General features: G+C 36.5%; 1 protein-coding gene across 2 annotated transcripts; it reads right to left on the bottom strand.

Moving 5' to 3' along the window:
• Positions 1–1,907: 1,907 nt before the first annotated feature.
• LOC121886858 (eotaxin-like) lies at positions 1,908–7,394 on the bottom strand. 2 transcript variants are annotated; one of them, XM_042397199.1, is made up of 4 exons: positions 7,153–7,394; positions 6,518–6,671; positions 2,491–2,572; positions 1,908–2,127 (listed from the first exon to the last, which is right to left on the bottom strand). In XM_042397199.1, exons 1-4 carry the CDS (start codon positions 7,220–7,222, stop codon positions 2,014–2,016), a joined length of 420 nt encoding a protein of 139 aa, XP_042253133.1. In that variant the 5' UTR covers positions 7,223–7,394; the 3' UTR covers positions 1,908–2,013. The 2 variants fall into 2 exon arrangements, with proteins under 2 accessions (XP_042253133.1, XP_042253132.1); XM_042397198.1 differs by lacking the exons at positions 6,518–6,671; positions 7,153–7,394 and adding exons at positions 3,663–3,816; positions 4,291–4,531.
• Between the last annotated feature and the right edge of the window lie 8,479 nt (positions 7,395–15,873).

The raw sequence follows: 15,873 nt of genomic DNA, 5'->3' as shown, positions 1-15,873 counted from the left end.
TCAGAGTGCCAGGGGCATGGTTCAAAAGGGATGTCCTTAGTCTCTTAATTAATCATGGAAGTGTTTTGGGCGTAACATGCAATAAGCCGATCAGAGTGTCATCTCCCATTCCCTTTAAAAGCCAGGTGTGCTTGCACCTTGGCGGATTGCTTTTATAATGGCACATTTGCCAAGTAGTCTGTAGAGGAAATGGATCTGCTCATGTGCAAAGTAAAAGTGCACGATCCAACAAGCAGAGTGTGCGCACGTTGTGCTGATGCCTATGTAGGCGCATATTACTGTCTTGATAATGTGCCCTTAAAATAACAGTGAAACACTGCGCCATTGACTTCAGACGAGGTTTTTGTTGGTCAATAATGCAATCGTTTTCTGCTGCCTCAAGATAGCAATGCGCCAACAATGTGTCTGACCACACCTCATTTTAAGACCAACACGCCCATAGGCGCTCAGATGGGTGCAAGTGCATTTGCTATTTAAACAACGTGGGCACTGGAAAGGAAAATGACAACTGCGTCGACCTTAAACTAGCAAAGACACTCGCGTTGCACTTGGCGCTGCTTTGCACCGGACGTAAGATAGGGCCCCAGGATTGACTGTGTCGAATGCTTTAGGCAGATTTAAAAATACAGCACTAAATACTCCTCTTTTATCAAGTCTTGATTTAATTTGCTCTATTAAGTGTAAGGCAGCAGTTTCAGTGGAATGATTTGCTCTAAAGCCAAATTGCATACAGTGTAGACCAAAGTTTCTTGTATTAAGAAATGTTGTCAGTTGTTCAATGACAACTTTTTCAGCAACCTTTCAGTAAATGTTCAAATGACCCAATATTTCACCAAAAATCAAAGATTAGAGAAAAAGTCCAAAAGCTGCAAACAGTTTTGTGTATCAGAACTTTGTTTTTTTCTTCTTTCCTCTCCCATTAATCATCTCACAACCCCTCAGATTTATTCAGATTTATCTGGTGACCCATTGGAGGGGCCCGACCCCTAGATTGGGAACCACTTGACTAAACTAGATAACTGTATATAAAGTAATTCAAACTAGCTCCACCTCCAGCAGCTACAACAGTAACATGCTGCTTACACACTGATGCTTCAGTATTAATAATCTAATGATGTCATATATAATAATATAGCAGTCAGAGGTTTAGATTAAAGTTTAGATCTACAAAAAATCAAGTTGCTCATGCTGAATGTTGGATAGGTCAAATTCAAGATGAAAAATTCAAAGAAAGTCAGAATACCAGTAAAACTCACCGTGAATGTAACATTATCAGTAATATACTGCTTTTGTACTTAAGTATTTCTACTTTCACCTGTTGATAATACATTGCAATTCTGATAAAAGCCAGCTGCTTTTGGAATACAGTAGACTGAGAAATGTAAATCAACTTTTTAGGTGATTTTCTATCTGTGTTAAAACCTTAATGCAGTTTTGGCATGTCAATAAATATTTTATAATCAGGATGTTCAGCTACTATTCAATGACTTTCATTGTCTTCTTTGGTGAAAAATGACGATGCGAATTTAGCATGTCATCTTTAATACAGTTATTCCAGTTCTGTCCAACTCCACATAAAACCCAAACAAACTCCCCATACAATCAAAAATAGTTGTTTTGTATGGATTAAAAACATGAGATACATGTTCATTTGTGAGCTTTAGAGGTGTTGGCAGGTGGATTTTTCAGCATTGGAGAGTATGTGCCATGCTAGCTTTTTCCCAGCAGTCTTTATACTATAATCTAGGCAGTGTTGGTTGTAACTTAATCCTACAGACATGAGAGTAACTCTCAGCAACAAAGTAAACACGTGTATTTCCCAAAGTGGGGGAGGTTTTATGATATTTTCCTTAATTCCACAATCATTCACAGATTTTCAGGGATGTTTTTGTCCCACACCAATACAATGTTTTTCAATGCTTGCTTTATTAGTTTATAAGATGTCATGGTTTCTGCAAAGCCATTAGTAAAATATGTATTTCGAAATAGAGGAAATAAAACATTTTATCTTAGTTAGTAGAAAACTTTAACAGAAATTAGCGCCAGCATTCTGCTCAGAAGGTCATGATGCATCATCTTCATTTTGGTTGATGAAGGCTTTACACAAGGTCTTTGCAAATTATTCCTCTCTGTGGAGAGAAACAGTTCACTTCAGCTTGGAAAGTTAAAAGTCCCACATTATAGAAATTAAGATTTTCACATATATGCTAAATTTGATTTGAAGTCACAGACTAAAATTCCTAAATGCCAAATAAGACAACACACATTAAAACTTGTTAATAGTGTAGAGGTTGGGTATGTTCCCTCAAACTGCACCTGACAATGTGTTATCAAATGAACAACATCCTTAAGATTATTGTTGACTTTGGAAAGTCTAAGAAAAGAAAACATCAATATAGAAATACAAAACCATCAAGATCAACAAGATTTCTTTGTTTATGTTTCTTTCAGCTGTAAATTTCAACTTAAACACGTGTTCTCCAGACTTACTTTTTTTAACTTCTCAAGTCTTGTTGTGAGCCAGCTGGCTTTAGGGTCCACACAGTATTTCTTGTTACTCTTGGTGACAAAGCTGTAGGGTTAAAAATACAGATAAGAGAAAAAAAATGTATATTTCATACAACCAATTTGCCCCAAGCCATGAAAACAGCATTAACTTTAAAAGCATAGTATGACATTTTAATGTTTCTTACTTTCTTGCTGAGAGTTAGAAGAAAAGAATCGATACCACTTTCATGTCTGTGCATTAAGTATAGTTCAAAAGCTGAGAGATGATTAGCTTAGCTTAGCATAAACAGTGCAGGTGTGGAGAAACAGCTAGCCCAACTAGCTGAATGTTGTGTTGAATGTGTTTTCTTTTTCATAAAGCATTTCTAAAGCTGATTTTTCCAAAAAAAAAAAAAAAAAAAGGAAAAAAGAAATTGTAACCTGCATTGTTTACATGTGTTTACTTGCAAACAGTCTAATTCCTCACTGCCTTTGCTGGTACATTGCTGCATATTTCAGTGCATTGCCTGCATTGTGTCAAATGAGGACCTGCTCTTGAAAACATTGCTCCACAGTGCAGGACTAAAACTTATATGAACACAGTCCTGGTCCTCCTGGCTGGATAGGCTACTGAATCTCAACTACAGATAGATTATGTTCACATGGTGCATTTTCCAAGACTGTGTGATGTTGCAGAAGTAACTCTGATATCGGGAACATAAGGTAACTGGAGGTGTAATTAAAGGGGAACTGGACAGCAGAAGAGAAGATGCAATACAGTGTTGCACCACAGCACTCGGTTTGCAACATGTATCTCAAAAATATGCGCAAGATGCTGCAATATTATAGGAAATGTAAAAGCAATGTAGTTGAATGGGGCTGATTTTACACAGCTTGGTCAATTTAGGTCAACCTAAGGTTTCATTTTTTTAAAACCCATGTGAGTAGCTTTATTTATAGTCTATGAAGGCTGAATAGGGTGTATATACAGTATTGTATAGATGTCGTCCTCTTAAATTAACTAAATTAACTTTCACTGTGATTCTGAAAGTTCTTCACATTAAATCTGGTTCATCTGCTCATGATTAGCTTTGTAGGGAAAACTGATCAAACACAACACACCACAAATACAGATAGAAAATGAAGCTTGTGTGTCATTGAATACTTTCCCTTACATGTAAGCATATACTTTACAAGGCAAGAGGTCTTTCTTCTGCACATAGCAGGTGTCGACAGTCTCCCCGATGGCGGCATTTGAGGTTGTGGTACAGCAGCGTAACGGGATGTTACCCACGCTCGGGAGCTTACCCTTGGTACACTGACGTTGCCCTAAAACACAGATCATACAGACACAGAAAAACATTAGTATAGTAATAAAATACTGTAAATAAATTAGTGCGGCATAGACTTACAAATGCAGTTTAGCTGCATTTGTCATCTATAAGAACTCACCAATAGGCACTATGGTATGTGGCATCCAAAATTTACAAATTGCTAATGCATTAACCAATATGTTTAAAGGATGTTTTGTTTTCCTCAATTTAAGTGTTGAGTTCACACAGTAACCAAGAGATAAATATCTGGTTTTAGCTGTTAATGTCATTGTATCCAATTTCTTTTCATCTGATACAATTTGATGTGATTTACAGTGATAACTGATGATAAAGCCTCTCATCAGCTATTCATGTTTGACTTCAATTTGTGCCTTAAAACATGCTATTTCATGGTCAGACAGTTTATAAGCATATCTTCGGTTATCCTTCAAAAGCTACTTTATTCACTAGCGGTCAAAGCCACACTCACCTTGTCCAGGGAGAAAAAGCAGCATGATGAAACACATGCAAGTCAGTCCAAAGCCAGTAGAGAAAGCCATCCTGGGTCCAATATGGTCAACGTGTGTGTACAGTAAAGATCTGGTAATAATGAACCATGAAACTCTTATACTGTCCAGTCACAGAGCGGTTAATCTCTGACTTTCTAGACGAACATTTTTTGGTATAAAGGCAGCAAAAAGGAGGAAACACACACCCCCTCTTTGCTCATGTAGAGATAAAAGCAACACCAGGTGTCTTTGTGACTGGCTGCTCAATGTTCCTCCCTAAAACAGATTCAGTAACGGTGTGACATATTGAAATGACAGACAAAAAATGTTTATTAAAGTTCAAACCATGACCTTTATTGTCAAGCCACAAGTTGAACCACACACTTAGCTAGCTATACAAAATGAGATTTGCCTTCAACTACATAAGCATTTCTTTGTAGAAAGAGAGAATGACCTGTTCCTGTTATCCTTCTCATGCTATCTAGTATGTTTGGATGTTAGCTTAACTTAATTTAGCTTAACTTAGCTTCCACTCCACTACATTTTAGAGGGAAATATTGTACTTTCTATTCCACTACATTTATTTAACAACTTTAGTTACTTTTCAGATGAAGATTTGACACAATGGATAATATAACAAGCTTTTAAAATACAACACATTGTTAAAGATGAAACCAGTGGTTTCCAACCTTTTTGGCTTTTGACGTCTTACAAAAAGCAGCGTGTAGTCGGGGTCACATTTCAGATGTCTATGAGTTGTTAACAGCTCCACCAAATAGTGATTTTTCCCTTTAAACTTCTCACGTGTTCATTTCAGTAAATGTTCAAATGATCCGATATTTCACCAAAAATCAATGATTAGAGAAAAAATCCAAAAACTCAAAACAGATTTTTGTATCAGACCTTTGTATTTTCTTCTTTTCTCTCCCATTAATCATCTCATGACACCTCAGATTTATCTGGTGACCCTTTGGAGGGGCCCGACCCTTAGGTTGGGAACCACTGGACTAAACTTGCTAACTGTATAAAAAGTACTTGAAACTAGCTCCACCTCCAGCAGCTACAACAGTAACATGCTGCTTACACACTGATGCTTCAGTATTAATAATCTAATGATGTTATATATAATAATATATCAGTCAGAGGGAACCAAACCATTACTTTTACTGCAATACTTTAAGTACATCAAGATGATAATACTCATTTACTTTTACTTCAGTAGGATTTTTCGTGCAGGACTTTTACTTGTAATGGAGTATTTCTACATTGCTGTATTGGTACTTTTACTAAAGTAAAGGATCTGAGTACTTCTTCTTCCACTGCCTGTAACCAAGAGTTCACTACTGTATAATCCAATTTGTTTTATAGGATACATTTCATCTAGAGATATAACTGGTGTGATAAAGACTCTGATCTGAATTAAATTCAATCTGTGCATTTTCACACTCAGTTTACTCACCAATCCTCAGTAGCCCTTCAAAACTAGTCAGTAGTGGTCAAAACCACACTCACCTTGTTCAGGGAAGATCAGCAGCATGATGAAACACGAGAGACAGTCCATAGCTAACTGAGAAAGGCATCCTGGGTCCAAGTGTGTCTCTGTACAGTAGCACATCTGGTAAAAGTGAGTGATGGAGAGTCTGATTCTTATCGCTCACTCTATCGAGTCCACCACCAGAGTCACAGAGGAGGAATGTTAAAGCTCTGATCCCTAAAAGAACAAGCACACCCTCCTTCCAGAGAAAGATGAGCACCATCTGTTCTTTGACTCTTCACTCAGTGTTCAAGTTGTGACTTCAAAAAACATTTTCAAGTTTTGTAAATTCAATTATTGAAGTTTGGATGTAAAAATTCAAGTTAAGTAAAAAAAAAAAATCAAGTTGCTCAAATTATATCAGTCAAATTCAGAAACCGAAATTCAATTAGGTCAACCTAAGGTTTCATTTTTTTAAAACCCATGTGAGTAGCTTTGTTTACAGTCTATGAAGGCTGAATAGCGTGTATATACAGTATTGTATAGATGTTGTCCTCTTAAATTAACTAAATTAACGCTCACAGTGATTCCTAAGAGTGATTCCAAGAAGTTCTTCACATTAAATCTGGTTTGTCTGCTCATGATAAGCTTTGTAGGGAAAACTGATCAAACACAACGCACCACAAATACAGATAGAAAATGAAGCTTGTGTGTCATTGAATACTTTCCCTTACATGTAAGCATATACTTTACAAGGCAAGAGGTCTTTCTTCTGCACATAGCAGGTGTCGACAGTCTCCCCGATGGCGGCATTTGAGGTTGTGGTACAGCAGCGTAACGGGATGTCTCCCACGCTCGGGAGCTTACCCGTGGTACACTGACGTTGCCCTAAAACACAGATCATACAGACACAGAAAAACATTAGTATAGTAATAAAATACTGTAAATAAATTAGTGCGGCATAGACTTACAAATGCAGTTTAGCTGCATTTGTCATCTATAAGAACTCACCAATAGGCACTATGGTATGTGGGTTAAATCATCCAAAATTTACAAATTGCTAATGCATTAACCAATATGTCTAAAGGATGTTTTGTTTTCCTCAATTTAAGTGTTGAGTTCACACAGTAACCAAGAGATAAATATCTGGTTTTAGCTGTTAATGTCATTGTATCCAATTTCTTTTCATCTGATACAATTTGATGTGATTTACAGTGATAACTGATGATAAAGCCTCTCATCAGCTATTCATGTTTGACTTCAATTTGTGCCTTAAAACATGCTATTTCATGGTCAGACAGTTTATAAGCATATCTTCGGTTATCCTTCAAAAGCTACTTTATTCACTAGCAGTCAAAGCCACACTCACCTTGTCCAGGGAGAAAAAGCAGCATGATGAAACACATGCAAGTCAGTCCAAAGCCAGTAGAGAAAGCCATCCTGGGTCCAATATGGTCAACGTGTGTGTACAGTAAAGATCTGGTAATAATGAACCATGAAACTCTTATACTGTCCAGTCACAGAGCGGTTAATCTCTGACTTTCTAGACGAACATTTTTTGGTATAAAGGCAGCAAAAAGGAGGAAACACACACCCCCTCTTTGCTCATGTAGAGATAAAAGCAACACCAGGTGTCTTTGTGACTGGCTGCTCAATATTCCTCCCTAAAACAGATTCAGTAACGGTGTGACATATTGAAATGACAGACAAAAAATGTTTATTAAAGTTCAAACCATGACCTTTATTGTCAAGCCACAAGTTGAACCACACACTTAGCTAGCTATACAAAATGAGATTTGCCTTCAACTACATAAGCATTTCTTTGTAGAAAGAGAGAATGACCTGTTCCTGTTATCCTTCTCATGCTATCTAGTATGTTTGGATGTTAGCTTAACTTAATTTAGCTTAACTTAGCTTCCACTCCACTACATTTTAGAGGGAAATATTGTACTTTCTATTCCACTACATTTATTTAACAACTTTAGTTACTTTTCAGATGAAGATTTGACACAATGGATAATATAACAAGCTTTTAAAATACAACACATTGTTAAAGATGAAACCAGTGGTTTCCAACCTTTTTGGCTTTTGACGTCTTACAAAAAGCAGCGTGTAGTCGGGGTCACATTTCAGATGTCTATGAGTTGTTAACAGCTCCACCAAATAGTGATTTTTCCCTTTAAACTTCTCACGTGTTCATTTCAGTAAATGTTCAAATGATCCGATATTTCACCAAAAATCAATGATTAGAGAAAAAATCCAAAAACTCAAAACAGATTTTTGTATCAGACCTTTGTATTTTCTTCTTTTCTCTCCCATTAATCATCTCATGACACCTCAGATTTATCTGGTGACCCTTTGGAGGGGCCCGACCCTTAGGTTGGGAACCACTGGACTAAACTTGCTAACTGTATAAAAAGTACTTGAAACTAGCTCCACCTCCAGCAGCTACAACAGTAACATGCTGCTTACACACTGATGCTTCAGTATTAATAATCTAATGATGTTATATATAATAATATATCAGTCAGAGGGAACCAAACCATTACTTTTACTGCAATACTTTAAGTACATCAAGATGATAATACTCATTTACTTTTACTTCAGTAGGATTTTTCGTGCAGGACTTTTACTAGTAATGGAGTATTTATACATTGCTGTATTGGTACTTTTACTAAAGTAAAGGATCTGAGTACTTCTTCTTCCACTGCCTGTAACCAAGAGTTCACTACTGTATAATCCAATTTGTTTTATAGGATACATTTCAACTAGAGATATAACTGGAGTGATAAAGACTCTGATCTGAATTAAATTCAATCTGTGCATTTTCACACTCAGTTTACTCACCAATCCTCAGTGGCCCTTCAAAACTAGTCAGTAGTAGTCAAAACCACACTCACCTTCTACAAGTAGTCTACAAGTACCTCGATAGCTCACAAATAAACACATTGTATCTTGCTTGTAATCTGACAAAAAACAAAATGTAAAAATTACACTTTGGGTCTTACATAGGATAGCTGCTTCCAGTCTTTTGGCTAAGCTAAGCTAACCACTTCCCAGCTGTAGCCCATATTTAACATGCAGACATTAGCTAGCCTAGCTAACCCTCTCCTGGCTCTAGCCTCATATTTAGTGCACAAGAGTGCTTGGGAAACCCTGGTAGCCTGATGGTTAAGGTGCATACCACATAACGCAACATGTCCTGTCTCTCTCCACACTTTGACTGTCAAATAAAGGCAAAGTGACACCCCCCCCCCCCCCCCCCCCAAAATACATGAAAGAGCTAACCTTCTTATTTAACTCTGCAAGAAAACAAAAACATGTATTTCCCAATATCATTCTTGGTCTGCCCACTCATTATTGGCTTGGTAGGGGACACTGACACACCACAAACACAGACCATTGTGTGAGTGTACTTTTACTTACATATAAGCACGTATTTTACAATTATCAAATGTGTTTTCCTTCTGTTCAAAGCAGGCATTGACAGGTTGTTTAATGGTAAAGTTTTAGGCCTTTGTACAGCAAGAGGAAATGATGTGTCCTGAACTTCATTGCCGAGGGCTGTAACATTGTGGACACACTTTAATGCAGCATACACAAAATAACAGTAAGTCAAATTTATTTGATCTATATGATACAATTTGAGATGATTTTCTTATCCTACTTAGACAAAGCTACACTCACCTTGGACAGAAAGGAAAAGCAGTATATGGTTAAACATGGGAGACTTCCAAAGCTAAGAGAGGAAGGCATCCTGTGTCCCAGTATGTGTCTCTGTACAGTAGAAATCTGGTGAAAGTGAACGATGAAGAGCTGGTTCTACAGTAAAGCAGTGACTTGTGAGAAGAAAAATCATTTCTACATAGAACACACAACCCTTCTTTCTAGAGAAAGGGGAACACTGCTGTCTTTCTGAGTGGTTACTCAATGATTCTGACAACATGTTTCTTCCCTAAAGGGAATAAAAAAATATGTAAACAGATATATTGTCTTCAGTACTGGTGTGATATGTTGATGCTGCTATGAGACAAAAAATATTTCAATGTTAAAACCACAAATGTGGAAGGAAAAAATGCGTAACAATGAAATGTACCAGTTACATTGAAATATTGAAACACCACTGTATTTATTGCAATAAAATTTCATTATTAACTATTTTGACACCATCAGTCTGAATTTACGTGGTTTGAACTCCCCTCTTTGAAATTTCCAGTGGAATCTTTCAAGTTGAGGAATTTCAAAAAAACCTTAATTTGCCCCAATTAAAGTTTAGATCTACAAAAAATCAAGTTGCTCATGTTGAATGTTGGATAGGTCAAATTCAAGATGAAAAATTCAAAGAAAGTCAGAATACCAGTAAAACTCACCATGAATATAACATTATCAGTCATATACTGCTTTTGTACTTAAGTATTTCTACTTTCACCTGTTGATAATACATTGCAATTCTGATAAAAGCCAGCTGCTTTTGGAATACAGTAGACTGAGAAATGTAAATCAACTTTTTAGGTGATTTTCTATCTGTGCTAAAACCTTAATGCAGTTTTGGCATGTCAATAAATATTTTATAATCAGGATGTTCAGCTACTATTCAATGACTTTCATTGTCTTCCTTGGTGAAAAATGACGATGGGAATTTAGCATGTCATCTTTAATACAGTTATTCCAGTTCTGTCCAACTCCACATAAAACCCAAACAAACTCCCCATACAATCAAAAATAGTTGTTTTGTATGGATTAAAAACATGAGATACATGTTCATTTGTGAGCTTTAGAGGTGTTGGCAGGTGGATTTTTAGCACTGGAGAGTATGTGCCATGCTAGCTGTTTCCCAGCAGTCTTTATACTATAATCTAGGCAGTGTTGGTTGTAACTTAATCCTACAGACATGAGAGTAACTCTCAGCAACAAAGTAAATACGTGTATTTCCCAAAGTGGGGGAGATTTTATGAAATTTTCCTTAATTCCACAATCTTTCACAGATTTTCAGGGATGTTTTTGTCCCAAGCTGTCAATACAGCATATCAGTACAGCAACGACACCAATACAATGTTTTTCAATGCTTGCTTTATTAGTTTATAAGATGTCATGATTTCTGCAAAGCCATTAGTAAAATATGTATTTAGAAATAGAGGAAATAAAACATTTTATCTTAGTTAGTAGAAAACTTTAACAGAAATTAGCGCCAGCATTCTGCTCAGAAGGTCATGATGCATCATCTTCATTTTGGTTGATGAAGGCTTTTCACAGGGGTTTACAAATTATTCCTCTCTGTGGAGAGAAACAGTTCACTTCAGCTTGGAAAGTTAAAAGTCCAACATTATAGAAATTAAGATTTTCACATATATGCTACATTTGATTTGAAGTCACAGACTAAAACTCCTAAATGCCAAATAAGATGACACACATTAAAACTTGTTAATAGTTTAGAGGTTGGGTATGATCCCTCAAACTGCACCTGACAATGTGTTATCAAATGAACAACATCCTTAAGATTATTGTTGACTTTGGAAAGTCTAAGAAAAGAAAACATCAATATAGAAATACAAAACCATCATGATCAACAAGATTTCCTTGTTTAGGTTTCTTTCAGCTGTAAATTTCAACTTAAACACGTGTTCTCCAGACTTACTTTTTTTAACTTCTCAAGTCTTGTTGTGAGCCAGCTGGCTCTTGGGTCCACACAGTATTTCTTGTCACTCCTGGTGACAAAGCTGTAGAGTTAAAAATACAGATAAGAGAAAAAAATGTATATATCATGCAACCAATTTGCCCAAAGCCATGAAAACAGTATTAGCTTTAAAAGCATAGTATGACATTTTAATGTTTCTTACTTTGTTGCTGAGAGTTAGAAGAAATGAATCAATACCACTTTCATGTCTGTGCATTAAGTATAGTTCAAAAGCTGAGATATGATTAGCTTAGCTTAGCATAAACAGTGGAGGTGTGGAGAAACAGCTAGCCCAACTAGCTGAATGTTGTGTTGAATGTATTTTCTCTCTCATAAAGCATTTCCAAAGCTGAGTTTTCTAAAAAAAAAAAAAAAAGTAACCTGCATTGTTTACATGTGTTTACTTGCAAGCAGTCTTATTCCTCCACATGTAGATCAGTGAAATAGCATGCAACCAATGAGAGGATTGTGCATTGTGTCAAATGAGGGACCTGCACTTGAAAACATTGCTCCACAGTGCAGAACTAAAACTTACTGTACTAAACCACTGAATCTCAACTACAGATAGATTATGTTCACATGGTGCATTTTCCAAGACTGTGTGATGTTGCAGAAGTAACTTTAATATTGGGAACATAAGGTAACTGGAGGTGTAATTAAAGAGGAACTGGACAGTAGAAGAGAAGATGCAATACAGTGTTGCACCACAGCACTCGGTTTGCAACATGTATCTCAAAAATATGTGCAAGATGCTGCAATATTATAGGAAATGTAAAAGCAATGTAGTTGAATGGGGCTGATTTTACACAGCTAGGTCAAATTAGGTCAACCTAAGGTTTCATTTTTTTAAAACTCATGTGAGTAGCTTTGTTCATAGTCTATGAAGGCTGAGTAGCGTGTATATACAGTATTGTATAGATGTCGTTCTCTTTACTAACTAAATTAACGCTCACAGTGATTCCTAAGAGTGATTCCAAGAAGTTCTTCACATTAAATCTGGTTCGTCTGCTCATGATAAGCTTTGTAGGGAAAACTGATCAAACACAACGCACCACAAATACAGATAGAAAATGAAGCTTGTGTGTCATTGAATACTCTCCCTTACATGTAAGCATGTATTTTACAAGACTGGATGTCTTTCTTCTGTTCATAGCAGGCGTCAACAGTCTCCCCGATGGTGGCATTTGAGGTTTTTGTACAGCAGGGAATCGGGATGTTTCCCACTTTTGGGGGCTTACTCGTGGTACACTGACGTTGCCCTACAATGCAGCACATACAGACACAGAAAAACATTAGTAAAGTAATAAAATATTGTAAATAAATTAGTGCTGCATAGACTTACAAATGCCATTTAGCTGCATTTGTCATTTATAAGAACTCACCAATAAGCACTATGGTATGTGGGTTAAATCATCCAAAACTTACAAATTGCTAATGCATTAACCAATATGTCTAAAGGATGTTTTGTTTTCCTCAATTTAAGTGTTGAGTTCACACAGTAACCAAGAGATAAATATCTGGTTTTAGCTGTTAATGTCATTGTATCCAATTTCTTTTCATCTGATACAATTTGATGTGATTTACAGTGATAACTGATGATAAAGCCTCTCATCAGCTATTCATGTTTGACTTCAATTTGTGCCTTAAAACATGCTATTTCATGGTCAGACAGTTTATAAGCATATCTTCGGTTATCCTTCAAAAGCTACTTTATTCACTAGCGGTCAAAGCCACACTCACCTTGTCCAGGGAGAAAAAGCAGCATGATGAAACACATGCAAGTCAGTCCAAAGCCAGTAGAGAAAGCCATCCTGGGTCCAATATGGTCAACGTGTGTGTACAGTAAAGATCTGGTAATAATGAACCATGAAACTCTTATACTGTCCAGTCACAGAGCGGTTAATCTCTGACTTTCTAGACGAACATTTTTTGGTATAAATGTAGCAAAAAGGAGGAAACACACACCCCCTCATTGCTCATGTAGAGATAAAAGCAACACCAGGTGTTGTGACTGGCTGCTCAATGTTCCTCCCTAAAACAGATTCAGTAACGGTGTGACATATTGAAATTTAATTTGAATTAATTTAATTTAAACATAAACATTAACATTTGATGTACTGCACCAGAGTTAGCTTAATTTAACTTAACTTAATTTAGCTTAAGTTAGCTTCCACTCCACTACATTTTAGAGGGAAATATTGTACTTTCTACTCCACTACATTTATTTAACAACTTTAGTTACTTTTCAGATGAAGATTTGACACAATGGATAATATAACAAGCTTTTAAAATACAACACATTGTTAAAGATGAAACCAGTGGTTTCCAACCTTTTTGGCTTTTGACGTCTTACAAAAAGCAGCGTGTAGTCGGGGTCACATTTCAGATGTCTATGAGTTGTTAACAGCTCCACCAAATAGTGATTTTTCCCTCTAAACTTTTCACGTGTTCATTTCAGTAAATGTTCAAATGATCCGATATTTCAACAAAAATCAACGATTAGAGAAAAAATCCAAAAACTCAAAACAGATTTTTGTATCAGACCTTTGTATTTTCTTCTTTTCTCTCCCATTAATCATCTCATGATACCTCAGATTTATCTGGTGACCCTTTGGAGGGGCCCGACCCTTAGGTTGGGAACCACTGGACTAAACTTGCTAACTGTATAAAAAGTACTTGAAACTAGCTCCACCTCCAGCAGCTACAACAGTAACATGCTGCTTACACACTGATGCTTCAGTATTAATAATCTAATGATGTTATATATAATAATATATCAGTCAGAGGGAACCAAACCATTACTTTTACTGCAATACTTTAAGTACATCAAGATGATAATACTCATTTACTTTTACTTCAGTAGGATTTTTCGTGCAAGACATTACTGTATTGGTACTTTTACTAAAGTAAAGGATCTGAGTACTTCTTCTTCCACTGCCTGTAACCAAGAGTTCACTACTGTATAATCCAATTTGTTTTATAGGATACATTTCATCTAGAGATATAACTGGTGGAATTAAATTCAATCTGTGCATTTTCACACTCAGTTTAGTCACCAATCCTCAGTAGCCCTTTAAAACTAGTCAGTAGTGGTCAAAACCACACTCACCTTGTTCAGGGAAGATCAGCAGCATGATGAAACACGAGAGACAGTCCATAGCTAACTGAGAAAGGCATCCTGGGTCCAAGTGTGTCTCTGTACAGTAGCACATCTGGTAAAAGTGAGTGATGGAGAGTCTGATTCGTATCGCTCACTCTATTGAGTCCACCACCAGAGTCACAGAGGAGGAATGTTAAAGCTCTGATCCCTAAAAGAACAAGCACACCCTCCTTCCAGAGAAAGATGAGCACCATCTGTTCTTTGACTCTTCACTCAGTGTTCAAGTTGTGACTTCAAAAAACATTTTCAAGTTTTGCAAATTCAATTATTGAAGTTTGGATGTAAAAATTCAAGTTAAGTAAAAAAAAAAAAAAAAAATCAAGTTGCTCAAATTATATCAGTCAAATTCAGAAACCGAAATTCATGATGAAATGAAGTGATCATGAATCATAGTGTTTGTGTACTGAACTCTTAAAGATGACCTCCAGATATGTTTTAAGACATATGGATATACTTACTTTGAATAATAATATTTTTGACTGGACTTTAAAGTATAGTGAGATGGACTTGCGGATGAACAACCTTTTAGTGAACTACTTACTGTATATAAGGACAGAGTGCAGTGGGATGTGTGCTGAGATTGATAAGCTGCACAGAATGAAGAAAACATCTGGATTGGCCGTTGTAGTTGCAACAGATGTGAGCATACCCAATATGCGCTCCAATCAAAAGTTTAGAATAAATAAAAACAAGCTGGACCAGAGAGTGTTGAGTAATCTGATATACTTTTTGTTTATAATTTACAGAAACAACAAGCAGAGAGTTTAATGAGAGGATCAATACCTGTACAGTATATATTAAGCTACAGTCTAGTCTGGCTTTTTCCAAAGGCAAAAAAAAGTCTACAAGTACCTTGAAAGCTCACAAATTAACACATTGTATCTTGCTTGTAATCTGACAAAAAACAAAATGTAAAAATTACACTTTGGGTCTTACATAGGATAGCTGCTTCCAGTCTTTTGGCTAAGCTAAGCTAACCACCTCCCAGCTGTAGCCCATGCTTAACATGCAGACATTAGCTAGCCCCCCCCCCCCCCCCCCCCCCCCCCCCCCAAATACATGAAAGAGCTAACCTTCTTATTTAACTCTGCAAGAAAACAAAAACATGTATTTCCCAATATCATTCTTGGTCTGCCCACTCATTATTGGCTTGGTAGGGGACACTGACACACCACAAACACAGACCATTGTGTGAGTGTACTTTTACTTACATATAAGCACGTATTTTACAATTATCAAATGTGTTTTCCTTCTGT

Source organism: Thunnus maccoyii, chromosome 20 (assembly GCF_910596095.1).
Source record: "Thunnus maccoyii chromosome 20, fThuMac1.1, whole genome shotgun sequence".
NCBI classification, from domain to species: Eukaryota; Metazoa; Chordata; class Actinopteri; order Scombriformes; family Scombridae; genus Thunnus; species Thunnus maccoyii.
The sequence above is the reverse complement of the archived record's forward strand: the minus strand, read 5'-3'. Positions and strand labels throughout refer to the sequence as shown.